Consider the following 26,994-nt stretch of genomic DNA (forward strand, 5'->3'; position numbering starts at 1 on the left):
ATGGATGGATGGATGGATGGATGGATGATGGATAGTCAGAAATTTAATGGATGGTTGGTTGGATAAAAGATTGTTGGATAATAAATGGATTAGTGATGAATGGATGATAGATGGACGGATGGATGGAAAGATAATTGGATGGATACATGGATAGGCAGTCTTACAGAGAGATGGGACTGTAGTTTTGTTTGTGATGTTTTTAAAGGAGGGTTTTCCAGGGTTCAAACAGGTTTATGGTTCCAGAGTGGACACAGCTGAAAAAGCTTTACGGCATTGTGAAGTTGACAGTTTGAAAAAATTGGATGAAGCTGAATATGGGCCATGTAACAGAAAACTTTAGGGACTTCAGAGGGCTAGCCACTGCTCCCCAGGGCCACAATCTACATAATCTTCAGACAAGCTGCTTCTGAGAAGTAGCTGTGGGGAAACCTCAGTTACTCTTTTAATGACAAAAGGTGTTTTTTTTTTTTTTTTACTGGAACATTTGCTCTTGTTTGTGGATGAAGTAAACTGCAGAGGTAAAGATTTGACATGTATTAAAAATGTGGGATTGGTCGAGTGTGATCGAATTGCTGAGCTTAGATCAGTGATGAACAATGGATCACTTGGTGTGAAACCTTGGTTCGGGTTTTGGTTAGTTTCAGTTGTTTAGGTTTGGTTCAGTTTTATTTTGTCCACCAGTGCATTTCGGATGCTCATCGTGGTAAGAGCTTGTTTTCCACAGCTTTGAATAGATCTTATTTTATTGTTTTTAATTTTATTACACTGTATTTATCCCACGAAGGGAAATTCTTTCTCCGCATTTGACCCATCCCCTTGGGGAGCGGTGAGCTGCAGCCGAACCGTGCTCGGGAGGCGGTAGCTTTAAGGGTCTTGCCTAAGGACCCTCACTGGGTGATGTTAATTGCTCTCTATTGATATGTTTATTGCCCCCAGTACCATTGCTCATTCCCCTCCGGGAATCGAACCCTGGTTTCCTACATGATAGCTCCCCACCTTACCAACCGAGCTACCCAGCCGCAACCAAGCTACCCAGCCGATGTTTATCTTCTCGTTCTGGATGCTTGTCCAAGCTTTAGCTTTTATAGTTTGCATTGTAGCCAGAAACTCTGTAGGTTTTTTAAGTACCTTTTTTTGTATCAAAATAATTGATAATGGATCGATCCGCAATGAGGATTATCCGCAGAGTCAGAGAAAGCTGCCATTATTGAAATAAACAAACAATCACACTTGGACGTAAGTAGATCCAAATGAAACTCAGACACTGATGAAGAGTCTGGATGAAGATGTTCAACTTTAAAAAATCGGCTTTTTCATTTTGTGACCAAAGGACAATTAAATATCCAGAAAACTAAATGAATAGTAAGGGTTTAGGAAAAAAAACTATTCTATTTAATGGCCCACTCCAATGAAAATCATTTTTTGGCTTTTTTAACAGGTTTCTCTGATGCCGGTAGACATTTATAAAGAAAATGTGGCTAAAAATTGCACTTCTGAGTATTTATTTAAATGGTGGCAAATCAGGAGCAACAACTCAGAAAAGAATTACTAATGAACTCCTGCCACTCTGCAGAAACTCTGTCGTAAAATGACAGTTTTTATTTAAATTTTGCTTAAAAAAAGGATAATCGTAATTAAAAGACCACTGGGAAAAATTTGTCAACAGATCAAAAGATGATCGGAGTGGGACTTCAAGCAAACATTTTGTTCAGCATCTTATGTTCCACTTACCCTGACAGCTGTTTGGCAGTGCACCACACTGAGCCTCATTCATCAGCTCCAAACAAAACAACAAAAATCTTACGTGAGGCATTTCGGAGTAGATGTTCATTCATTAGTCTCACTGTGGTTGTAAAACAGAGTTTTTACGGTTGTTTTTCATGACAATGAAATAAGCTGAATGTAACATCCAATCATGTTTTTCTGCTCATTGTTACTTTAAGTTAGAAAAAAATGTCTGTTTTCTGTCCATCACACCTCTGATTTGATTTGCCTTCCGTGAAAAAAAAGGATTTATTGTTTATTATTACCGTATTTTCCGGACTATAAGTCGCTGCGGAGTATAAGTCGCACCAGCCCAAAAATGCATTATAAAGTAGAAAAAAACACAGATAAGTCGCACTGGACTATAAGTCGCACTTTTACAGGAAATTTATTTGACAAAATCTGAGACCAAGAACTAATAACTTTCACAACCTCATATGAAACAATCATAGCAGACTGTTTATCTCATAATTTCACAGTAATTGTTTCTCAAACTTATTTATTTATTCCTTTCATGAAGCATCATTGGCCAACTAATACTCTGTTTTCATCCTGTATTTGTAGAAACATTTGTCATTTTTATTGCATTTCTGAATCTATGAAATCATTGGAAAATAGAATATTGTGTTGTTAGCCTTCAAGATCTTACTGTAAAAAAAAGTTTGCTGATCCTCTGAGTCACTTAACATACTCTTAACACTTAACATACCTCATACATCAAATTGACCCAGGAACGTCATCTCTGTTCCACACAAATGAACATAACAGGAGGGTTAACAATGTATTTATTTCAATTTATTTCCAAAATAAGTCGCTGCGGAGTATAAGTCGCACCCCTTGCCAAACTATGAAAAAAAGAGCGACTTATGGTCCGGAAAATACGGTAATTGCAGAATTTACAATGATGAAAAGTTCCTTTGCCTTTAATATGGGTTCAGTTTCACAAAACAGGCTTAATTATCACAATATTAACAATAAAAATAATAAAACTGTAAATGTTGAAACAAATGTTTAAAAGCAAAGTAGGAAAAACAGTGGGTGGAGTTTCAGATAGTAAAGTCATTGACTGTATATGAGATCTGGATTGAGTGAGTTTGATGTCACCATAGAAAATAGCTTACTTCTGTTTCCAACGAAAGGAAATGTCTTTAGTCTACTTTTTTTTTTTGACATATAGACATTGACAGGTTGGAACCCCAAATCTTCAATAAGCAGTGATTGGTCCAAGTTGGTCTGAATCAACATTTCTAAGGCAGCCACTCTCGCCAATCGAGAGTGAGCTTGTTGGAAGTCCACACTCAGGAAAATCTGTCAATCAAACGTTCTTAACATTCAATGTGAAACTATATACTTTTATTGAGACATCTGATTGGCCAGTTCATAACTTGAAAACTTGCAATAAAGAAACAAAATATCATGAAAAAGAAGTTGTAATTAGCAAGAACATATTCAAAAGTGTATCAGAGCAACAAAGGTTATTCTAACAAATATAATGACTGAATAATAGCTGTCTATGTCTCAGTAGAAGTCTATGGGATTTTAGCTTCTTGGAACTGCTGGGTACTGCTGGGTAAAGATGATCGGAGTGGGACTTCAAGCAAACATTTTGTTCAGCATCTTATGTTCCACTTACCCTGACAGCTGTTTGACAGTGCACCACACTGAGCCTCATTCATCAGCTCCAAACAAAACAACAAAAATCTTACGTGAGGCATTTCGGAGTAGATGTTCATTCATTAGTCTCACTGTGGTTGTAAAACAGAGTTTTTACGGTTGTTTTTCATGACAATGAAATAAGCTGAATGTAACATCCAATCATGGGGGGCGGAGCCAGCAGGGATGCTTTGCTTTAGAGATGGGGAGGATGCTGCGGTTTGTGACAAGAACGGACAACAATCAGCAGGGATAAAGCCATGAAGGACTGACTGCAGTGGTTTGGAGATGTTCAGAGGAGGGGCATTAGGAGATTCTTAGGTTAGAGCTGCCAGGAACAGGTCTGAAGAACGGGCACAGCGAAGATAGATCGAATTGATAGAATTTCATTGCTGCCCAAGGAAGAGGATGCAGAGGATTGGGGGAAAGAAAGCTGATGATTTTACGTGGCTTCACTTGAAGAGAGCAGCTCAAAGGAACAAAAGATTCAGGATTTTAGCCTTGATGAGCTCCACACATCCTCCGTGGCATGGACACTTCTGTAGCTCTCTATCTGGATGTGTAGAACGCAGCACCACAGAATTCTTCCCCTCTTCTTCAGCTGATGTTTGGCTTCCTCCTGAGCTAATGCAGAGGCTGCCCTTGTGGCCCATTGATCACCCTAGCCTGACAGTTTCGCGTGCACTGCTGCCAAAGGTCACATGCCAAGTGCTGTGTCTTTAGCCTGAATTCTCCAAGATTTTTCTCCCTGGACTCCCTGAGTCTCCGCACAATGTTGCCCCATTGAAATGTTCAAAATGTTGAGTGAGATGGGAGTCTCATGAGGCCTGGAACACTCGCAGCTGGTTGGAAAGATTCAAATGGGGGATTGTTAGGGAATGACCCCCCTTTGATTTGTCCTCTAATGACATTGAATTGGTATTTAATGAATGTCAAATCGACTGCTGGTAAAGATTAAACCAATATTTCTCTGGAGATACATAAGCAGTGTGTCATTCCTGACAATCAGGGTCTCATTTTTTCTAAAACCTGTCATAGTTCATAATCACGGTCACGTGTTGACCGATAAGGATATTGAAATCTTTATTTTTTATTTTTATGTGGACACATCTCGCACAAAGTTTTGAAGGTTGATTCGGCTGATTCATTTACAGTCATCCCGATTATACATTCGAAACAAGATTTTATCAAAGACAGTTATCAACAGAAATCCTCCCCTGTTTTGTTATTGATTGTCTCTCCTTCTTATGTTTAAGAAGTGTGACTCTTTATTTCCATTGCAGCTATTTGTTGTTATTCAGAGAAACACAATTTTCCAACTCTGCTTTTGCATCAAAAACAGGCATCTGACAGTTTATCTCCACATTTTTCATTCATATGTGTTATATTTAAAAATGGAAAATTAGTGGCAGTCCCAAACTGCAGATGGTGCATTTGTTAGGTGGATGTCAGCACAGAGGAGGAGGAGCTCACTAATCAGTTTCACTGACCATTTTCCTTTAACCCTTGTGCTATATTAGATGACCCCACCCTTACATAGACGTGTTATCCCTACCATGACAAAGGTGGATAAAGGTGGAAAGATTTCATGTAATCCATGGACACCAGTGAAGATCCCAAATCATTGAATAAAAAAGGTTCAGAGCAATGTCTAGTGGGTCTAGATGACCCAACTCCCAGTGTTAAAGTGCCTAGGATAGCACAAGGGCTAATTCTCTGACAGATTGATTATAGGAAGTTCTCAGGTACTTCTGTTGAACAATAACTTGAACTTGTGGGAAAACACTTGTGTTTGTCTTTGCTGAATGAACCAGATTTTGCTGAATAAGTAGGAATGTTAGACTCCACTTGTTTAGGAGAAGTTTTCACAGTTATCTTCTAGTGGAACATGGACTTTAACAAGTGGCTGGAGAACATTTACAGCTTGGGACCTTCGGGTTCATGACTTGATTACATGTGTCGTATTTAAAGAAGCAGCAGCTTTCCCCATTCATGGATTAAAGCATTCTCATCAGGTTTACTATCACACCTATACATCTCTCACACTCGTATACGCAGACAATGCCCTCCCAGTTGGGTTTGCAACGCTGACAACCCGCTCATGGACAGTCTGATCGCCCAGGAGAGGTTTGCCCAGCAGGCTGCTGGTTTACTCGGTGAGAATATCACCCGGGCGGAATGGAAACTTCATTTTGCTGGGGCTAATATTAGCCTGGGCCTCTGGAAAATTCCTTTTAAATGATCACAAGCTGAGAAAAGGCAAAGAATTTGTTTAGTGTTTTGCCTGACAGTCTCCACTGCACACACAGAAGCAAGTTTCTTCTTTTCTCAGATGCTACAGGAGGGTCCTGGGAATACCAGGCAGGGCAGAAGAGGCTGATTCCATGGAACAGGACTGCTTGACAGTCTGCCTCTGAGGCCAGAGGGTTTTTCCTGGCAGCGTTCACAGTGTCACTCTGAATAGTCCATCAGTGATGGTCATTTATCTTCTCAGGAGAAGCAGCTTCTGCTTCAGATGTTTGTGTATCACCTGTCTTCTGTGTGATGCAGGTTTCTTTTTTCACTGAGATAGATGAAACAGACATTTGCACAATTGCTTTGCTGTAAACACTCTTCCTCACCCTATAGTGTATCAGTCAACTAATTCTCACTGCCTGAATTTAACTGCTCTTTGACCCTAACATTGCAACCTGTGCTTGTGTGTGTGCTTTGCTAGGAAAATCCCACATGGCCATAGTTCAAAGGGTGAACAATGAGGGTGAGGGAGACCCTTTCTACGAGGTTCTGGGAATTGTCACCCTAGAGGACATAATCGAAGAAATCATCAAGTCGGAGATCCTGGACGAGACTGACCTGTACAGTAGGTTTCCTTCTCAAAGCTTGTTTTGATGCTAGCTCTTGGCTTGAGACCATGAACTCATGAACAATGTCAATATGACCGGACGGCTGTCAGATCTAACCAATCAAGACTCTTTTCCATGTTCTTGTGTGTTTGTGACATCTAACAAGCACTAATGTCTGTAATGCAGATTGTGACAACTTAACCACATATTTACTGTTGGAGATATTATGCAGAAAGGAAGTAATAATGCTCAAGAGAGACAAAAGTGTTGAGATGGCTCGCCATTTACCGACAGATTCTTCTGCCGCTGTGTTTGGGTCATAACTGTAAAGATTGGTGGCATGTCTCCCTGCCTAAGGCTTCAGGGGTGAATTTTATGTTAAACCACTAAATGGTCCCCAAACACAAGTGTTACTGCTTTTATAGCATTTTTGACACCAGTAGGATTGTGTCGTAAGCGTTTTTATTTATTTTTTCTATGCTTTTAGACAACGCTTAAATATGTACCTTCACCTTTTTGGTCTGTGGTTTAGTCCGTGTGGATTTAAGTATCTGTGTGTTCTGAACACCAATAAAGGAAGGGTGGAGCTTGAGAGCGAGTGGCGGCATCTGTCCACTGTAATGCAGACTAATTACCTGATCACTCTATTCTCCTACACACAACATTCAAGGAAGCTAAAGGCAGAGTCACAGAGATTTTTGGGGTTTGCCTCATCTAATGGTCCTCTTGGTTCTGCAGGAGTGAAAGCTCACTTGAGCTCTGGTTTGGACCAACTGGTCTTCTTGAGAAGAATGGTCTTTGCTCTCCTGCAGATGAACTCTGGTGCGGTTTACTTCAGTGTAAACGCAGAAGGAAGTAGATGTTATAAGCTCCTTATATTTGGAGGGAAGAAACAGCCACAGCGTGAATTTGAAGAAGCAGGAATCATGAGGAAGTTTGTAAATGTCTGCTCGGCGAATGTGGTGTTGTGAGGAATTGCAAGTGGCTCTTCAGAGATGATAGAGGATGAGAGACAATTACTTCTGTCTTTTTATGACAGACTAGAGCTTTTGTTCATGTTGCTAAAAGGTTTGGAGTTCAAGCAAAGCAGTTCATAATGTTTAAATGAGGCTTTGCTAGGTCAGAGGTCTTCAACTTGAGGCTCCACAGCCACATGTAGCTCTTTTACTCCTCCATAGTGGCTCTCTGTCTGATTACAATTAAGTAATAGTAATTTATAAGAGTAAGGGCTACTTATTTAACATTGGTTTAGTTTAAAACCATAAAGTTTATACATTTATGGCTGAGGTGCACCTAGACGTAACCGGGTTTTACATCCCTGTTGACACCAAGATGCCTTCTTTGCTCTACACTTCCTCCAGAATGCACAGATTTCAAATACCAAGCAAAACTTTTGGAAAAAGTCAAATTTTTCCCCCCCTAATAGCTCAGTTAATTATTATTTTTATTATATAGTCGTATATTTTGCTGCACAACAATGGTTAATAGCTATCCAGTAGCTAAATATATAGGCCTATATTTGTATATTCTTTATGTACTTTTACTGGACCTAAACTAATTCATTTATGTTTATGTTTAGGTTAACAGCAGGAGAACAGATGACTGCTCACCAAAGTAGACCTAAGAAATTATGAGAGAAAACACAATTTTTTTTCTTGCGTTGTTTAAAACTTTTTGTTAGGAGTACATTAGCTGCACTGGGACAATCCTGTGGGGCATAGGAAGTCTTTTATTTTTAAAGTGAGCCATACGAGCTTTAGCCAAAACCAGAAACAATTTTTCATTTTGAGAAAATGCTAGTTTCTGCTTTTATTTATGCAAAAAAATAAATATAATTCACATTAATTATAAACATAAAAATGTAACAAGACTTTGCGGCTCCTACGAGATTTTGATCTGCAAAAACAGGCTCACATGGCTCTATTACTGTTGAAAGGTTGCAGACCCCCAGTTCAAAATAGTATAGATTATAGATAATATAAAACATCCCAGACCCTCCTGGTGTGTTTGTGGACAGCAGGGTAAACTGTGTTCTCAGTCTGTGATTTCTGAGGAAAGAGCAGTGTCTGTGTCTAACACCTCCAAACCTAAAAATCTTTAGTGTCCAGTGAAAGTTTCTGAGAAATGTTCTTCATATTGGCTCATTTTTAGTCATGGTGTTGTTGCATGTATTTTAGACAATAAAAAACTATTTTAAAACACTAGGTAAAGTTTGCTGGCAGGTCTATGATGCTTCTTGGACTGCAACTCTAGTCCTGTTCTGGAGCTGTTTCTCTGTAGGGTTATCTATGTTCCTTCTTCCGTTTGTTTTGGACCTGTTACCTTTTAGGATTGTTCCATGTCCTAATGTTGTTGGTAACATTTGTTTTCCCTTAACACCCTTAAACTTGTTTAATTTTCAACATTTTCCATCATAACTCAAATATTTTTAATCAATCAGCATTTAAGGAGCCATCTTTTTGCCATTTGAGGAGAGGTTTTGTGCATGGGATCTGTCTGGTTTGTGATGCCTCTAGTGGAAAGACAGTTTGCTCAGTTATGTTAAGAATGTGGTAGAAATGCTGCAACAATGTTGTGCGCTTTAGTTTTTCTCTGAAAGCACTATTGCTGAGACCACAGACAGGTTCAAGTTCATGTTGAGATCTTTGTCTGATATTTGACAAAGGTCCTAACTTTTCATCTTCCTCCCTCAGCTGACAACAAGTCCAAGAAGAAAATCACCCATCGGGAGAGGAAGCAGGATTTCTCAGCCTTCAAGCCCTCTGACAATGAAATGAAGGTTAAAATATCACCTCAGCTTCTGCTGGCTGCTCTTCGTTTCCTAGCAACAGGCAAGTGGGCGGTGTTGCTGCTTGACTTTCCCCAGTGTGCCCTCAGCCCCTCACTGTGGGGAAAGTTTATGTGTGAGGGGTTTGCATGGGCTTTGAGTTTCGGGTGAGCCCACTAAGGATGTGTGTAGAATGAGTATGTGCTGCGTGTAAATGGGGGGGTCCAAAGAGGGTCTGCTGCTCCCTGGTGTGCATGCAGTGTTTGGTAGGTCACACGCTTGAGCCTCCAAGCCGTTGGCTCGCTCGTCTGTGACATCACTTCCAGTATGTCTGGCCACAGTTCCCACTTGAATCCACATACTTGTGTCCTTGCTGGCGCAAAATATTTCATCAGCCTCCCCGGGGGGACAGGCAGCGCCAGCGACTGCCTCTCTGCATCCGCATTTGCTACAGAACTTTGACCGAGCAGCTAAGCATCAATTAAGTTCCTCTAAAGGCTATTAGGGAGTTTAGTTCCTCATGGTGGAGCCTGAAGCAGCTGACACACATCAGCACCGCTGACTTGAAGGAGCTGATTGGCACAACAGGCGGCTGAAGCTGACCGCTCACTGTTTGAAAAGAATGTGTGAATCTTCTCAGATGTTGGGACAGATAATGTTCTCTTCTATTCACGTACCAAACTTGGTAATATAATAAAATACCCAAATAAAAAAAAATCAATATGTAAATAAATCAGTAATTATTTTCTGTTTATTCAGTCTTCTATATCTGCTGTTTTCTGATTTAAACGTCCTTATTAACACAGTTCAGTTAACACTGTTAAACTATTAGTAGTAAACACAAAAGAAGACTCAGATTTTACAGTTCTGTAACCTCCATCAATGGGTTCTTCTGATTCTCTTGCCTTCTTCTTACTGCTGGACTCTTTGCATCACTTCCTCCCAAACAGCTGAGACCCTCAGTACAGCTTGAAGATGATTGTCAGTAAATCTGGACTGTACTTGGACTTATTGAAATTTAAGGTGGAGAAGTCAGAGAGTATGTGCTCCCAATTTTGAGTCTGTGTTGAATGTTTTTTTTTTTTTTTAATGTTTACTCTTTAAAACACAAATAAGTAAAGGAGAAACAAAATTCAGAAACCATTATTGGATTTTCTTTCTTACGACTTTTTGCACATTTAAACCCTGGTCACAAGTTATTGTAGAGCAGCTGGTCAGCCACTCCTATATTTTCATAGTTGAATTCAATAAGTGGTTCATAAAAGAACGGGCGCTGTTCACTGGAGATCAGAACAATCATTACAGATACCTGAGATCAAAAAAAGGCTCAAAGGGGGGGGGGGGGGGGTAGATTAAAACTAAATTGAATGTTGAGGACAACTCCAACTACCTGTTCTTCTTCAGTCTGGCTGCAGCTTCGCCTTCATCTCACTTCATCGCCTGTTTAATGTAAATTTAATGTCTTAAATCAACAAAAATAAAAAGAATATTGAATTGAAATTCTTACTGATGTCTGATAAAGTTTGGAGTTTCAACAATGTGACAGAAAAGAAAAAGAGATTTACTATAGCATCATTTTGTGGGTAAGAAACCAGAAAAAACTCCAACTTCCTGTGTGTCTCCTTAGAGGTTGAGCCATTCTACCAGGAGCAGATGTCCCAGAAGATACTACTCCGCCTGCTGAAGCATCCCAACGTTATCCAGGACCTGAAGTATGATGACAACAACAAGCGAGCTCCAGAGCACTACCTCTTCCACAGGAACAAGCCTGTGGATTACTTCATCCTTATCCTTCAGGTGCAGCTCACACCCAGACCCCAGAGCTGTGGGTTTTCTTCACAAGCAGAGTCTGGAGCCAGATGAAAAATCTGCAAAGTCTTTATGCAAATGATCATTTGGTGTCACACATTCATGCTGAACACGCAGATTCTCCTCATCATTGCAGCTGAGCACACAGCAGCTTTCCTGTTTTCTTTACCTCAGAGACCCTGCAGAGGGGCAACCCCAAAAATGCAACACCCATCAAAGGCATGCATGCTTTGAATGACCTGCACACAAGTCTGAAGGACTAATTTATCTTTTGGGACAGCATTCTGATTTGATATTTTTCCCTAAATAAAATTGTGGTTATTTATAAATAATTGTTTGCTTCAAATTGAAAATATGCCTGAATTTCAGTAGCTTTTGGAGCCATTCTATGATTTTTTTTTTAAATGAAGAGGATGAAGTGGATTAAAGTTTTATTGCTTAAAAACAGGAAATGATTTTCTTCTTTTTTATTTACAAACGGAAACTTTGCAGAATTTTGTTGCCAGATAAAGCGAAGTCATTATCAGCATTAATATCTGTTAAACTTTATTTTACATCAACCTTTTTTGGATTTGGTTTTGATTCTTGCAGAAATCAGACTTTTTTTTACTGTCTAAAGATTCTGTCACAATGTTTCTGCAAGCTGTCCTGCAGCTCAGCTCTGAAAGCTCACATCTGCTGCTTCATCAGCAGAGTTCTTTCTAAACACCAGAAGTTAGAAATTCTTATAGGTTTGGGAGGTTATCGTTGTGTCTCCTGGAAAAGTCCCTGCCTGACAAAAACTCTGGATGTGTCTTGATCATCTTTAGAATTGATCCCAGCAGTAGCATCATTTCCTAAAAGCTGCAGCTGGAAATGCATTAAGTCTCTGTCGGCTCCCTTTGTCACATGTGGGATGGAAAATGTCTACCTAAGAATGTCTGCAAACACAAAAAGATGAAATAACAACAGTCTGGTGTGATTGCAGGGGAAGGTGGAGGTGGAAGCAGGAAAAGAGGGCATGAAGTTTGAAGCTGGACCGTTCTCCTTCTACGGGATGATGTCTTTGACGGCTTCACCTGGTAAGACCTGTTCTAAGATGAAAACTGAATTAAAACCTACTTTCAAAAGCTCAGGAATCAGTTTACATGTTAACAAACATAGGTTTTATTTCAGTTCAGTTTCCTTTAAAAAAATTGTTTATTCAGAATTGAGGTTATTTAACAATAAGAATACAAAAAATCTACCAACTTAAGGGATTTCATCTGTTTGAATACTTAATACGTCATCACTGTTGTTATATTCAGTCCGGTGTGAGCAACAGATGACACGGCAGCAGTGTAGTGTTTCTGAGCATGCAGCAACACACCTTCACTTCCTCCCTCTGACAGCTGAGGACTGTGTTGGCAGTTTACAGTCTGTTGAGCTGGCTCCTTAAATGTCAGGAAAAGTAGAGAGGGAGACCAGAGAAACCTGGTTTCTGCAGAAAAAGCAGCTTCCTCCTCCAGATCGACAAAAGGTCTGCAGACATCGTCTGTCAGAGGAAAGAAGCAGCTGGATGGGGGGGATGAATGAGAAAGTGGAAGTTGGGAACAGTTGTTTGCGTAAAGCTGCTAACTGATTTCTCTGGAACCAGGTTTCCCTCAAAGGGCATGTAAACACTCCTTGTCTCAATCTCTTTTGGGGTTCTTTTCTCCCAGCAGTTTATGGTTTTAAGTAGATGTTGGCAAAAACATCCCATAATTTATGATTCAAGCTAAGTTTTAGTGTTTTATTTTATACACAAAGGCTTTCCTCTTCATGTCTTTGGTCATCATCCAGGAGCCATCTTTTCCCCTCTCTTACCATTGTCTCCGTTTTTAAACTTTCCTTCACCAACAGGAGCTTCTCTGCTGCAACAAGAGAACTCCTCTGATCAAGACTGTTACATCTCCATTCACAGCAGCAGGTTTTACAATGGAGAATTTGCTCTGATCTATGTTTAAGATGTTACATTCAGAAGTAAGCAACAGATGGGGCACAGCTATTAAAATCACCAATACAATGTTAAAAAAAAAGCCTTTCCAGTACAAACAGTATTTGAATTTTTTAAATCTAAAAATGTGTCTACCGGTAATCTAAGATGTTTGATTGAACAGCTTCACTTCTCCTTGGGAAGACTTTGGGACTTCAAGGGAATCTTACAAAACAACCCCAAAACCCTAATTCAAATGAAGTCTTAATGTCATGAAATGCAAACTTTTAAATTTACACGAGCCAAGAGACTTTTATGCACTAAATGAGCTCATTTTGGATGCGTGAGATCTTTAAATACTTAAAAAGCAGCAAATGGCCAAAAAAGCTGTAAAATCTAAATAGATTCAGCTGCCAGAACTTCCTAAGACGTGTTAATGTGAAACCAGGTGGTTTCTGGTCTGTAACCTGATCAACAAAGGGACGAATCACTTCAATCTGGGAAAGTGAAGGAATTATGGAACCTCCTGAAAAGAAAACTTTCCTCGAGAACAAAGTGCAAAGTACAGAGCAGAAAAACTGGAGAAGATCCTTTTTGGCACCTGTTTCAGGGACAGACTTCAGAGTTTCTGCAAGATGATGCAGAACCACGGACCGCAGCCTCATCCTGGAGGAGTCAGAACTGAGCTGCTGCAGTCAGAAAGGAAACTGACATTAAAAACAACCACAAACCTAAGTCAGGCAGGAACACCAGACCAATACCAAACCTACAGAAACTCAGAACCTCCATGTACAGAGAGGACAGAGGAGGGGGTGCTGCACCTTTGTAGCCATGGTAACCATGGTGACCATTCTCCTGTCCAACTGCTCTGGGACCTGCAGCAGCTTCACAATTGAAATGAGCTGAATGTTGATAATGGTAATGACAATTCCTCAGTTAAAGCATTTCTGTTCTCTGCTCTAGTGAGTATAACATTTTGACTTGCGTGATTCAAATTTATTTTTAGTTTTTATTTTATTTAGATAAAAATCCTCACGATTTTTCCAGTATTCGTCTGTATTTTCAGACTGTGATGATGTCATGTGTTTACTGAAGTGTGAGCAGGTAATCAGTCAGTCCCACGGGCAGAACGTCACAAAGATGACGACAGCAGAGCTCCTCCAGCTCTCCATTCATAAACTGCTGTCCTCCAAGTTCTTCTTCTGCTCTGCTTCACTCAGGTGGTGGGATCTGAGAGACCCCTGCTGGTGGTTTAGCAGAGCCTCCTTTCCTTTGGTGAAAGCAAAGCTGGCTCTGGACCTCTCAGCTCCTGACTTTAACTTCTCTTCCAGACTGGCTTCAGCTTGATGATTTGTGTGATTGCTCTGATTATGTCTGCACTTTAACAGACTCTGCTCTTCTCTCTGTTCCTCTTGTGTCATTTCTCTCCTCCCCAAGTGCCTTTGTCCTTGTCCCGCACGTTTGCAGTCAGTAGAGCAGAGTCATTAGCGGGATCTCCAGGTACAGTGGGGGTTTCTTTTTGTCTTCACTCACACCTGTCTCACTGCTGACACACAAACTTACCGTTGTTCTGCAACGTTTAACCCACTGAATAATTTCAGATGTTCCTCAGAAGTGTTTTTAACCTCTATGGTGTGGGACTTTAGCAGTTAAACTTCCTGCATGTGAATGTGTTCCTGAATGCAACACGTAGTTGAAGTTCGCATGGGTGAAAGAGAAAGAGGGAAACAGATCCAAATGGAGACCCACCAGCCTCGTCTCCTGAGACATTAGTCAAGTGACTGAATGGTGTTGCAGACTGGAGGCCCCAGAGTGGAACCAGGCTCCGCCCCCTTCGCCCCTAACCTTTAACCCTCCAACCACAAAAACAAGACCTGCAGCTACAGCCCCCTGCTGGACAGCGCTGAGCGCACATGCAAAGACACAGACGGATGCATATGTTCACATGCACATGTCTTGAGAGTGCCCCCTCCTGCATTAAACATAAACACACTTGTGGAAATGCTGTGGAACAAACGACCTCTCTTTCCTCCTTCATCCATGACCCACATTTACCTCGCCTTGCTTTTTCTCGGCTGCGTGGCCTGCGCACGCAGCCGAGCTTCATGTTTAGAAACATGTTTACCTCTCATTCCCCACACAGCTATGTTTTTGACTTGACCTTCCCCCCCCCCCCCCCAAGAAGGTGGAGTATTAATCCACAAAAGTTCACATGCCGGGTCTTTGGCCCTCTGTCTTCCTGCACACACACACGTATTCCAACATGGGATTACATACATTCCAGCCTACGTAGCAGCTTTAGCGTTGGCCAAGCTGTTTCCACTTTGTTGTGGGCGATTTTCACCACCTTTAAGAAGTGGAAAACATAATCTGACTTTAATTAAAAAATACACAAAAAAGAACAAGTTTTGCTCGTGGTGGCACCAACATCAGACGAAGTTCTCCACTCCTTCCATACCTGCCATATGTGACCCCCCCCCCCTTATCAAAAACAAGAAAGGAGATTTCACAGCAAACCTCTGACTCTTATTGAGAAGGAACTTCACCCAAACTGAACATCCTCCCTGAGGGGTTCACTTAGCTTTACTCCATTTCAAACATAGTTTAAATCTGGAAAACAGTTTAGACAATTAATGATAACAATCTGGTTTGATGGAAATGAACAGAATTTAGTCTCCAACGTGCTGCTTCTCCTCACTATACACACAGACAGAGCACTGCATGGACATACAGTGGGGCAGAAAAGTATTTAGTCAGCTACCAATTGTGCAAGTTCTTCCACTAAAAAGATGACAGAGGCCTGTAATTTTCGTCATAGTTAAACCTAAACTATGAGAGACAAAATGAGTAGAAAAAAATGCAGCAAATCACATTGTCTTATTTTTAAATAATTTATTTGCAAATTATGGTGGAAAATAAGTATTTGGTCACCTACAAACATGCAATATTTCTGGCTCTTCGAGACCTCTAACTTCTTCTGCTTCAGGATCCTCTGTCCTGCACTAGTTACCTGTATTAATGGCATCTGTTTGAACTGGTTATCTATATAAAAGACACCTGTCCACAAACTCAAACAGTCACACTCTAATCTCCACTATGGCCAAGACCAAAGAGCTGTCTAAGGACACCAGAAACCAAAATGTTGACCTGCACCAGGCTGGGAAGACTGAATCCTTATTAAGTAAGCAGCTTGGTGAGAAGAAACCAACTGTGGGAACAATTATTAAGAAATGGAAGACAAACAAGACCACTGATAATCTCCCTCAAACTGGGGCAAACTGCATCCAAAGAACACCAAAAATAATGTACAGCATGGGGGTGGAAACATCATGCTTTGGGGCTGTTTTTCAGCAAAGGGACGAGTGATCCGTGTAAAAGAAAGAATGAATGGGGCCATGTATGCTCAGATTTTGAATGGAAACCTCCTTCCATCAGCAGGGGCATTGAAGATGAAACGTAGCTGGGTCTTTCAGCATGCCAAGGATCCCAAACACACTGCCCGGGTAATAAAGTACCCCAGTACCTTGAAATGCATCTTACAAAACGTAAGATGCATTTCAAGGTACTGGAGTGACCTAGCCAGTTTTCCGATCTCAACCCCATAGAAAATCTTTGGAGGGATTTGAAAGTTAGTGTTGCCCAGCAACAGCCCCAAACCATCACTGCTCTAGAGGAGATCTGCTTGGAGGAATGGGCCAAAATACCAGCAACAGTTTGTTAAAACCTTGTGAAGACTTACAGAAACGTTTGACTGCTGCCCTTGCCAACAAACAGGATAGAACAAAGTACTGAGTTGAACTTTTGTTATTGACCAAACAATATTTTTTTTAATTCATCTTCTAAGCCGTTTTGTCCCTTACGGGGTCACGGGGCTGCCAGAGCCTATCCCGGTCACTTGTGGGCGAAGGCAGAGGAAATTCTGGAAAGATTACCTGTCTAACTCAGAAAAATAATTACCGTATTTTCCAGACTACAAGTTGCTAGTTTTTTCAAACGCTTACAGCCCTGCAGCTTATTTATAGTTGTGGCTAATTTATGGATTTATTTAGCGGCTGCCTTGTGCGCTTGATCAATACTAGAGCAGAGGCTGAATGCATGATTCAACTTCAAGCTTCTAGCCATTACGTTTTTGACACACCTGTAAGCAGCCAAACAGCATGGACCTCACTTCAGGTCTTAGACACTTCAGTCATGGTTCAACAAAAACGAAACACGCATGCCCAGCCGCATCCCACAATCCTTTGGTGCCATTAGACCCAACATGCACGTGACCGCCACAAAGCTGCTGTGTGAGATGGAGACATATTCTCCTGAATTCGGCTGTTCGTTCACATAGAGCTGCGGGACAGATGGCAGTCTGAAGGCTCCCACACGTAACAAAGCATCCTTGCCTCAAACACAAAACTTATTAAGGTCCGATTGCTCTGCACGGACACAGTTCGCTCCGGCAGCAGCGCCCCGCGTGCAGGGAATGGACGTCAGCGGGCACGAAGCGCTCCTCCCTGGAGCCCCCCTCGAGTGTCGGAAAACATAGGAAGGGAGAGACAAGGAGCCCGCGGGGAAAGGGCGGAGCGCAGAGGCGTCCGCGGAGCAACAGTGTGTCACTGTTGTGGAAGGAAACTTCTGGCGAACCCGCTGCGCAGAGGCGCGTGATTTTAAGTCGCCGCTGCTCTCTTTTAATGGTCTGTTTTTTTAACCAGCCCTGTTACTACCATACTGCTGCCGCGACACAGGCGGAAGGAGAGGAGAGCTGCTCTCTCGTTCTCCACTCCTTCCACTGCTGATCCTTCTTAAACACGCACAACAGTGTGGCGACCTGGGGGTTAGCCCCGCCTTAAGCCCCTAAGAGTCATGGGAAGTGGGGAATCGCGGGTGTAAATTTCCTCATCATAACTGAGGGATGTAATGTTGATTATATGGTTACTGTTATGTACTACTGTTATTTTATGTATGATACCTCAATTGTCAATAAGTAAAACAACAAAAAAAACATAACTGAGGAACCTGTGCACAGAAGTGACTTGCATGCTGTTTGGCAGATGTAGGTATATTCAAATACAAGAGCCGACGCAATGCCGACTCCTCCCACAGTGAGACAGTCAGTGTCAAGTTGATTGTATTGATATCAGCATGCAGCTTGTACACTGGTGCGGCTTATGTAGGCAAGAAATTAGAAATTTGGTGGTTGCGGCTTGTACACAGGTGCGCTTTATAGCCCGGAAAATACGGTACTTTTCACCATAATTTACAGATAAAGTCTTTAAAAATCAGACATTGTGATTTTCTGGATCTTTTTTTCTCATTTTATCTCTCATAGTTGAGGTATACTTATGATGAAAATTACAGGCCTCTCATGTTTTTAAATGTGAGAACTTGCAGAATTGGTGGCTGACTAAATACTCTTTTGACCCACTTTACATTCTGTGTGAAAGATGATGCCCTCTTGTGATTTCTGTGGGTCGGAAAGTGACCTGATCATAACAGGTCCAAGTGTCAGTGAATGCAGCATCTGATGTTTGAGGGGTGGAATTAACACGACCCTGTTCAAAGCGATTCGAGTCTTCAAAAGTGAGAAATGAAGGTGAATTTATATATTGTGTAAAAAAGTTATCACAATATTAAAAAAATCTCCTGACCACTGGAGGGTGGTTCCAAAAAAAAACGAGTAATTTTCACTGTATATAATATCAGATTTTTCTCCCAAAAAAATGTATTTACAGTCTGGTCTCAAAAACCTGTTCAATTATATTTTTATTTTCTATTCATGACATGAATGATGTTTTCATGGATTTTTTTTTCATTAAGGGTTGTTTTTTTGCTCTCTGAATGTTGTTAAGGTAGGATGAGTCAACTCTAGTCATTTAACCCCCCCCCCCCCCCCCCCCGCCCTTATTGCTGTGATCAGGAACCAGTGAGCTTCCATTCCATGTGTGCTCTTGTGCGCAGCTATCCTGCTAGTTTGAGTAATTTCTTTCACTCCTGAGGTTCCATTGCAGCTGAAACGTCCTTCAATTCTATCTTTGTGGTGCCTTTGTTTAAAACAATGAAAGAGATGAAGTTTTTCTGCATGTTGTTCATGCATCATGCTGAACATTTGCGGGGCTTTTAGTGATTTGACACCATTTCTGGTTTTTATTGACAACTTTTGTCCTTTGATTTAAAAAAAACGGATTCAAATTAGACAGATGTAATTTGTTTTAGGGCAGTTTGGGTGGTTTTAGACCCCCAGCCAACTGTTGTGCTCCCACCAGACACCTCCCACTGTGTTTCAGGAGTTTCCTCAGGCAGAAGCATCCATCTTTTGCTGAAGAGAGATGCCCAGAGTTTTTTGCAGAGTCCACGCTACTAAAACACTTCAGATTCTTATTGGATCAGAAAGACAGGAAGTCTTCTGTTTGAATGAAGGGAATCTGCTTATTTTCAGTCTGTGTGTAATGGGCCAAATGGACTAAGCAGAACAACAGCCAGAGGAGAAACAATTGTGCTCAAACGTGGGGTTACCTGTTCACACTCAGTCACAATCAAGCTGTGACACAATAAATGCAAGAAAATATGCCAAAACAAGCAAGAATGAAATAGCTTGTGATTGTATTGATCTAATTATGTAAACATGAATTCAATGAACCCAATTGTTTTCATTGTGTTGACATAATGGCTCATGTAAGTGGTCAACCAATGAGAAAACGTCCTCAGCAACAAGCGACTGACTGAGGAGTGTAAACTATACCCCCCTTTTATTTGGCGTATTTTCTGTTGGATAAACATTTGTGAGACAAACATGTCTTGTTGACTTGCTATTATAAGATGATGTTTAGCACATAAAGGAGGATTCTATGTTAACATTTGCATGACTGGAGATGTCTCTCTCTGATCGTATCAGCCAAAACCCTGCAGACGCTGTAGACCCATCTTGGTTGAACTCGTTGATGTTCACTGTGATCCAACTCTCTTTTTTAGAGAACAAGTCTCCTCCTCGACCGTTTGGACTGAACCACTCGGACTCTCTGAACAGGAGCGATCGTATCGACGCCATCACACCAACTCTGGGCAGTAGCAACAACCAGCTCAACTCCTTCCTTCACATCTACATCCCTGATTATTCTGTCCGAGCAAGCTCAGACTTGCAGTACATAAAGGTAAGCACAGACCCGAGCACAGGTTCTGGAGTCACTCAGTCTCTCACTTTTCATCCTTTCAGTTAGTGTGGACTTCATGTATGTCTGTACTGTGAGTAAGTACGGGTTAATATGGGTCTCCACTGAAAAAACCAAGCTGCAGAGGTGCTCAGCTGAGACATGCTTACTCGTGTTTAACCATGCTTAGTCATTCTTAGTCATGCCGTGCAATGATGCAAACTTATCTATATCTAAAACAGAAAAAAGAAAGACCAAACTTTTTCTGTTTAAGCTCAACACAAGCATTTGAACTTGGCAGACAAGGTGAAGGATCAAGGTTTTTTCCAGTGGTCTCACATGAAGGAGAACCATCACTTTGTTGATGAAGGCTACTGTTTTATAATTGCTTCCATGTGACTGTGGTTGGTTTTGGTGGTTGTGTAACCCAGTTTTTCCAATCCTGGTCCTTGGAGAACCCTGTTCTGCATTTTTCAAACCTACCCTGCTCAAATACACCTGCCTTTATTATGTTTTACCAGAGCTTGATGATGAATCAGATGTGCTAAAGCATTACAACATGGAAAACATGCAGGACAGTGTTCCCCAAGTAGCAAGGTTGGGAAATACTAGTGTAACATATTCAGTGAGTTCTCTCTCCTTTCTAACATCAAAGCCACACTAATGTGCAGTGTTCCCACGCTTATTTGCGTATCACTATTCGCTGTTTCACGTATTCGTCAGTCGCGTGACTCCTCCAGGTTATCACAAAAACCCAACTCAAGACGCTTGTATGAGACTTTTGCGTCCCAAGGAGGTGCTGTGGGGGAGGAGGGGGGCGGAGATGAAGAACACACCTGACTGTCGGCTTCAACTTTTAAGGAATATTTCACAACTATTTCCGCCGGTTCCTGAATCACTATAACCGAAATGTGTGCCCCTATGTGCCCCTGCATGGAGAAATGGCATCAGCTGACTCAGAAGCAGCCAGAAATTATCTTAATACGCTGAGGAATATAATTGCGGAGAATAATTATCCTCCAGAGCAGGTGTTTACTATGAATAAAACCGACCTATTCTGGAAGAAGATGCCCTGTCGGACTAAACTGATAAAGGAGGAAGCACGGGCGCCTGGTTTTAAGGCACAGAGTGACAGTGACACTGCTAATGTGTGTTATAAAGTATGCAACATTTCAGTCTATTACTTTGACAAAAAAAAAACAACTCTTTATGTTGCGAAATGAGGGGGGGAATGAACTTCACCAAAGACTCTATTTCTACTGTTTTCAATTTGGTTATATTTTTTTCCTGAAATTTGCTTTTTTTCCCTGAAGCATCAGACCTCATTGCAAAGACCTGCAGTTCTACCCGGACAAGCCCAAGTCACAACATCTTTTACTACAATCTATTTTTTTCTTTTTTATTTCTGTCCTATTTAAACTCACAATGTGCTTCTAGCTTATTCCTATTAGACATTACAAAGTGACACCCTCCTCCAGTCAGCTACAGCTTTGTCATCTAGGAACCACCATCACTCACTCCTCTCATAATTCTTTTTCTCTTGGACTATGGACTTTTTAATCTGCAGTCAAGAAGTTCAATGTCATACCTGCTTTTGTTTCACAATCCAGTGTGTGGCTCTTAGCTCTTACCAAACACACCTGATGATAGCAGCTCCAGCTGTTCTTTCAATTGGGTTTTGTTTTCACCATACCCCCCCGGACAGGAGTTTGTGAAGGCGGGGTTAGGTTTCTTGTCACATCTTCATGGAAATTTGCATACATGTAACCGCACTCGAGTTACTGACACCCTGAACTGCTGATCCCATTTGACCTAAAACTAGACCCTACTTTACCAACACAAAAAGCTGGCAACAACTTGGACTTCCTTTCGTCCTGCAACAGCAGCACAGACAACATTTCCGTCACTCCTCCTCACTTGTCAGATCATTTCTTTGTTCATGTTTCCATCAGTGTCTCTTCTTTTCCTTATGTTTTCCCACCGGTTACTTTTTGTAGCAACCTCAAACCTCAAACTGCTACTCCACCTTCACTGTAAGACTTTTGCACCCTTGATACAATCCTGTGTCTCTGCCTGTCCCTCTGACCTCTCCACCTGGTTGAAAGAAAAACATTTTGACCAGAGCATCTCAAAGTCCAGAACATCTTCTGGTCTGTCCTGTCAGTCTCTCAGTTCAGCACAATTTCACCATCACTTCAAGATCTTCAATAATCGCCTCCGTAAAAGATAACAGAGAATTTGGGAGTCACCGTATGAGCTTGAAAGAAAACATTTCTGAAATTTCTTGTGGAAGTAGATTTTCTCTGTTCATTGAGAAGATCCGAACTGATCACACAGTTTATGCCACTCAGCTTCTTGTGCAGACACTTGTCCTCTCTCAGCTTAATAACTGTAATGCATTTCTTATAGGGCTACAGGTGGAGCCTCTCCAGATGATGTAAAATGCAGCTGTAGGACTTGTTTGGTTGCTTAATATGCCTCCTATTAACCATCCAAGAGGATATCATGTCACTCCTCTCTTCAGTTCGTTGCATTGGTTTCTACTGTAATAGCTGCTCACATCTGATCCAAATCTTTGACAGTTGTGTATAGTAAACTCCCGCCTGCCTCCTCTGGTCCAGGACCATGACCCTGAACACACACTATGCTCTGCAAATGAGTGACATCTAGTGGTTCCCTCACAACATGGCAAAAGATCCGAAGCTGAACTTCTAAGCTCTCTGATCCCACAGTGGTAGAGTGACCATTTCATCTCAGCACACACAGCAGTCTCTTTTACAATCTTCAAAAAAGGTAGAAAGTCAAATTAATTGCAACTTCTAAGCTAACATAAGAAAAGAATCTCTATCTTTTTTGGGCTAGATATTTTTATTTTTTATACTGTGATTGTGTCCAAATTCCTTCACTATTCACTACTAAATCTAGGGCACTAGATAGTCCCATACTATAGTTTTTTAGAAGTTAGGGAGAAGTGAGGGAATTTGGAGATAGTCTAAGAGATTTCAACATGTTATTTGCTTGTTTTCCTTCTCATTTGTTTGTCGCATTAGATAGAAGCATTAACTAAATAACTAATTCTAGATCAGGCATGGCTTTTTTAAGAACACCAGCTACGACAGATGCCTCCTTTAAACAGCAGGAGGAAGTATGCTCTCTTTTAAGTGGTTTTTTCATTGCCTATAAAAACAATAGACAAGTCAACCCCTCCCTTCTTGGGTTCCAAAATAGAAAGTACCATTGCTGCCTCAGACGATCGCCGCCATGTTGAAAGCAGTCGACAGTAATTGGTCGGAGTCGCTCTGAGTCATCGTATCAATGGCAACTACTGTGGCCATTGCCATAGATATGATGACTTCCAGCGACCAATCACTGTCAACAGGTTTCAACATGGCAGCAAATCAATGGTGAGGCATTTTGCCTCATTTCGCGAGATCTAAGGCATTTTCTATGGATTACGTCACACGTCAATTTGCACATTGTTTTTACAGTAAATGGGTTGTCATGCACTAATAAATGGGAAAAGGTCTTGTGGGAGTTTTTAATATTTAGTCATGTCGTTGAGTCTCAGTGTTATTTGTAGTTTGGTTAATGTTGAGATACTTTTAACTTGGGGTGTAACTTATGTCATAGCTTTTTTAAAATTAATTTTACTTTTATTTATCCCACAATGGGGAAATTGTTCTCCGCATTTTACCCATCCCCTGGGGGGAGCGGTGAGCTGCAGACTGGCCGCGCTCGGGGGGCAATAGCTGGCTGGGGAGAGAGGGGATCGATCCGCCAACCCTTCGGTTGTTAGATGACCTGCTCTATCGCCCCAGCTAAACTGCCACCCATTTTGAGAATTTTGAGAATGGTGCCCCATGACCCTGCAATTGCTGGACAACCTTTGCAAGCCGGCCTAAGCAAGGTTCACTTAAACCTGTTGGGGGATGGAACTTCTAAGAAACCAACAGAACTATACAGATTGCCTGGTTAAGTGGAACCCAACAGTCATTGTGCGGCATCAACATCTAACCATCATTCTCTTTCCTGTATCTTAGGTAACACGTCAACAGTACCAGAACGCTGTAATGGCCTCACGGATGGACAAGACTCCACAGTCAACAGACAGCGAGTTCACAAAGATTGAGCTGACTCTAACTGAACTCCACGATGGTGTGGAGACTCCAGTTATGGTAAATACTATGTCCAGCACCACCCCCGCCATTTCTGTGGCCAACGAAACTTCCCACCTGCTCAACCAGAACTGCGTGGGCCTGAGCAGAAGCAATCACAGTGCCCACAATGACGGACCCATCTAGTCCCACAGCTGAGCCCGGGGGAGCGCCAAGGCCTCCACCTCGACTCATGAACACGCAGGCAGCGGTTGCGAGGACGGAGATGAGGAAGCACGGGGTGGAGTCAGGGTCGCACTCCAGCCGGTGCAACCCCAAGAAGGGTGGGTGCTGTGTCACCCCAAAGACCCCCATCTGAACCCAGTCAGGACCCCTGCTGTGCTGCAGGCCTTCTGCAGGGAGGGACTATCTGGCTCTTTGATGGCGGTGAAATGGACCAGAGGACGCCCGAGTGTGCAGGCTGTGCACCCCAACACTCGCAGTGCTTTTTCCTCTGGCCAAAAGGAACTCGTCCCCTCCCAAACACCTCACGTGACCGCTTGGAAACAGACAATCCCACTGATCTGTTTGTTAAGGAGACTCTGAACCAAACCAACCTGTAAACCCGAAAAACACAGTCGACCACGAAACGAGAATGTTTTTCTGTATTTATTTATTTTATAAAATTGTATGTATATATGTTTGCATAAAGGCATAAACTAGAGCATGCAAGAAGTGGAGATGAAGATCAAGCTGTTCTTCTGAGGAGGTGAGGCTCCTTTACAGATTCAGTATGTATATTACAGAATTTATTATTTTTACTATTATCCAAAATCAGGCTCATTTTCTCCTTTAAAGAATCACGATATTGCCTTCAAGAGAAATCCAATTATTAATTATTTTTAACAAAGTGCAATGATTCACAACTTATTTAAGAGATGATTATAAATAAAATAATGACTGTATTATAAATTGACAGATATATTTGTATGCCTGTACTGTAAATACTTGTTTTGGAAACGGCGCCCACATGCAGGCAGAGTGGTGTCTCAGCCTCTTTCTTTGCATCCTTTGACCTCAAACGGGAATCCATGCTGTAGTGTCACTCGGGCAGATGGGGGGTGGGAATGTGGGCAGAGCTCAAAGTGCCTCAACAAGGTGTCTTTTCATGTTTTTTTTGTTGTCAGTTTTAGGCATAATCAGATGTTATAATTGCACAGTATTAATGACCTCATGTAACCCTTGTGCTATCCTAGGCACTTTAACATTGGGAGTTGGGTCATCTAGACCCCACAAGACAAAGCGCTGAACCTGTTTTCTTCAATGAGTTGTGGTCTTCACTGGTGTCCATGGATTGTATGAAATCCTCTTCACCTTTAACCACCTTTGTCATGGTAGGGAGAACACGTCAATGTAAGGGTGGGGTCATAGGATAGCACAAGGGCTAGCATGTTGAGCAGCGTTCAAAAGTGACCTCATTAGTGTCCTTGAGCAAAGCTTCTCTGCCACCTCTGCTAGAAAGGCTTCTCCAGTGATGTCTCCTCCCTTTTCTATAATTTTCCGCAGCAGTAAATATGAAAGATATTGTTCCTTCCCTGCGTTTGTAGTGTCTAACCGAAGCTTATCAATTCTAAAGTTGATTCAGATGAGAATCTAAAATGTTCTTCACACATGCTGGCTGCTATTAAAAAGATATTTATATTGTTCTGCTTTTATCTAAGATGCTTTAGTGTTTATTTCCCATTTAAATGCTGACAATTGAAGAAGCATTGATGGCATGACTGGTTTTTATCAATACAAAATGGCTGCTTTGTGTGACGCATTTACATTTGAGCTTTGAAAGCAACTAAATCTGTGGAGCAACATTAAATCAACAGGGAAAAAACTGAAAATCTTTTACAGCCTGTTGCAGCTGCTGTTTGTGGGTTATCAGAAGATTCTGGGCCTGCAGAAGCTTCACTCACTGCTGCCTCTGCATGGAGAGCTTAAAGCTCTGCAACACGGAGATGAACAAAACATTCCTGACCTGCCAGAGTTGTGGAGGAACTCCTGCAGGAAACATCAGTTTGAAAGAAGAGCTGACTCAGGTGAAACATCAGCTAACATCTCAGCAGTCTTTGGTTGAAAAAGAAGTCAACACTTCTGCGTGCTCAACTCAAGGAAAAAGACAAAGATTCAGATGCTGCCAGTAAACTTGGAGAAGTTACTGTCAGTGCATAGAAAAGCAGGACAGCTGAAGCTCACAGACTCTCAGTCTAACAGGCGAAGAAGCTAATCTGCTCCCAAAGAAATGTCCAGTAAGCAGGGGAAAGACGGCTCCCATCTCTTGGCTGAGTCCACAGAGGCAACAGTCACATTGAGAACAGCACCGATGGAGAACCAGAAGAAGATTAAAGAATAATGGCAGCAGTGGCAGCGAGAAAAGTCGAGAAAAGGGAAAATCTTCTAACTCACAGAGGCCCTCAAGGACAAAAACATCTATGCTTTTAGTCCATTATGGACAAATCCAATCATATAAAAGAAGAGATGGAAACCAGCAGAAATCAAAACCCAAAAAGAAATCTTCATGCAGAGATTCCTTGACTTTTTTTAAACACCTTTAAGACTCTGACCACAGGTAAGATCTCTGAAGGCATCGTCTCTGCAGACTCTTCTCCTTTATCTTTAAAACACTTTTCATCTAGTTACAATTTTGTCTTTTTCACTCTGAAAATCTCACAAATCAGTTTCACACTCCTCAGCCTCCCTGGAAAAGTCAATGCCAGGGTACTGGAGAGGAGAATCTGTCCGATCGTCGAACCTGAGATCCAGGAACAACAAGGCGGTTCCGTGAACTAGCTGGTGGTGTCCTGTGGAGGGTGCTCTGGGATCCGGGAACCTAACTGAGGACTATACGGTCTCTATAACTGGAGCATGAGCTTGGTTTACAAAGCCAGCAGAAAGTCTGACCTGTTCCCGGTAGATGTTGGATTTCGGTAGGGCTGCCCTTTATCACCAG

At 41.7% G+C, this 26,994-nt stretch overlaps 1 protein-coding gene across 2 annotated transcripts in view; it reads left to right on the plus strand.

The window, feature by feature from the left end:
* cnnm2 (cyclin and CBS domain divalent metal cation transport mediator 2) overlaps positions 1–25,324 on the plus strand; it is a 55,429-nt gene extending 30,105 nt beyond the window's left edge. Inside the window, exons 2-8 of one of the 2 annotated variants that reach the window (XM_004066239.4) lie at positions 6,134–6,277; positions 8,954–9,091; positions 10,655–10,824; positions 11,804–11,897; positions 14,207–14,269; positions 19,727–19,905; positions 23,943–25,324. In XM_004066239.4, coding sequence (XP_004066287.3) covers positions 6,134–6,277; positions 8,954–9,091; positions 10,655–10,824; positions 11,804–11,897; positions 14,207–14,269; positions 19,727–19,905; positions 23,943–24,203 — 1,049 coding nt within the window. In that variant the 3' untranslated portion in view covers positions 24,204–25,324. The remainder of the gene's footprint in view (positions 1–6,133; positions 6,278–8,953; positions 9,092–10,654; positions 10,825–11,803; positions 11,898–14,206; positions 14,270–19,726; positions 19,906–23,942) is intronic. The other variant, XM_011479478.3, reaches the window with a different exon arrangement.
* The last annotated feature ends 1,670 nt before the right edge of the window (positions 25,325–26,994 follow it).

The sequence above is a fragment of the Oryzias latipes genome, chromosome 1 (genome assembly GCF_002234675.1).
Source record: "Oryzias latipes chromosome 1, ASM223467v1".
Lineage (NCBI taxonomy): Eukaryota > Metazoa > Chordata > Actinopteri > Beloniformes > Adrianichthyidae > Oryzias > Oryzias latipes.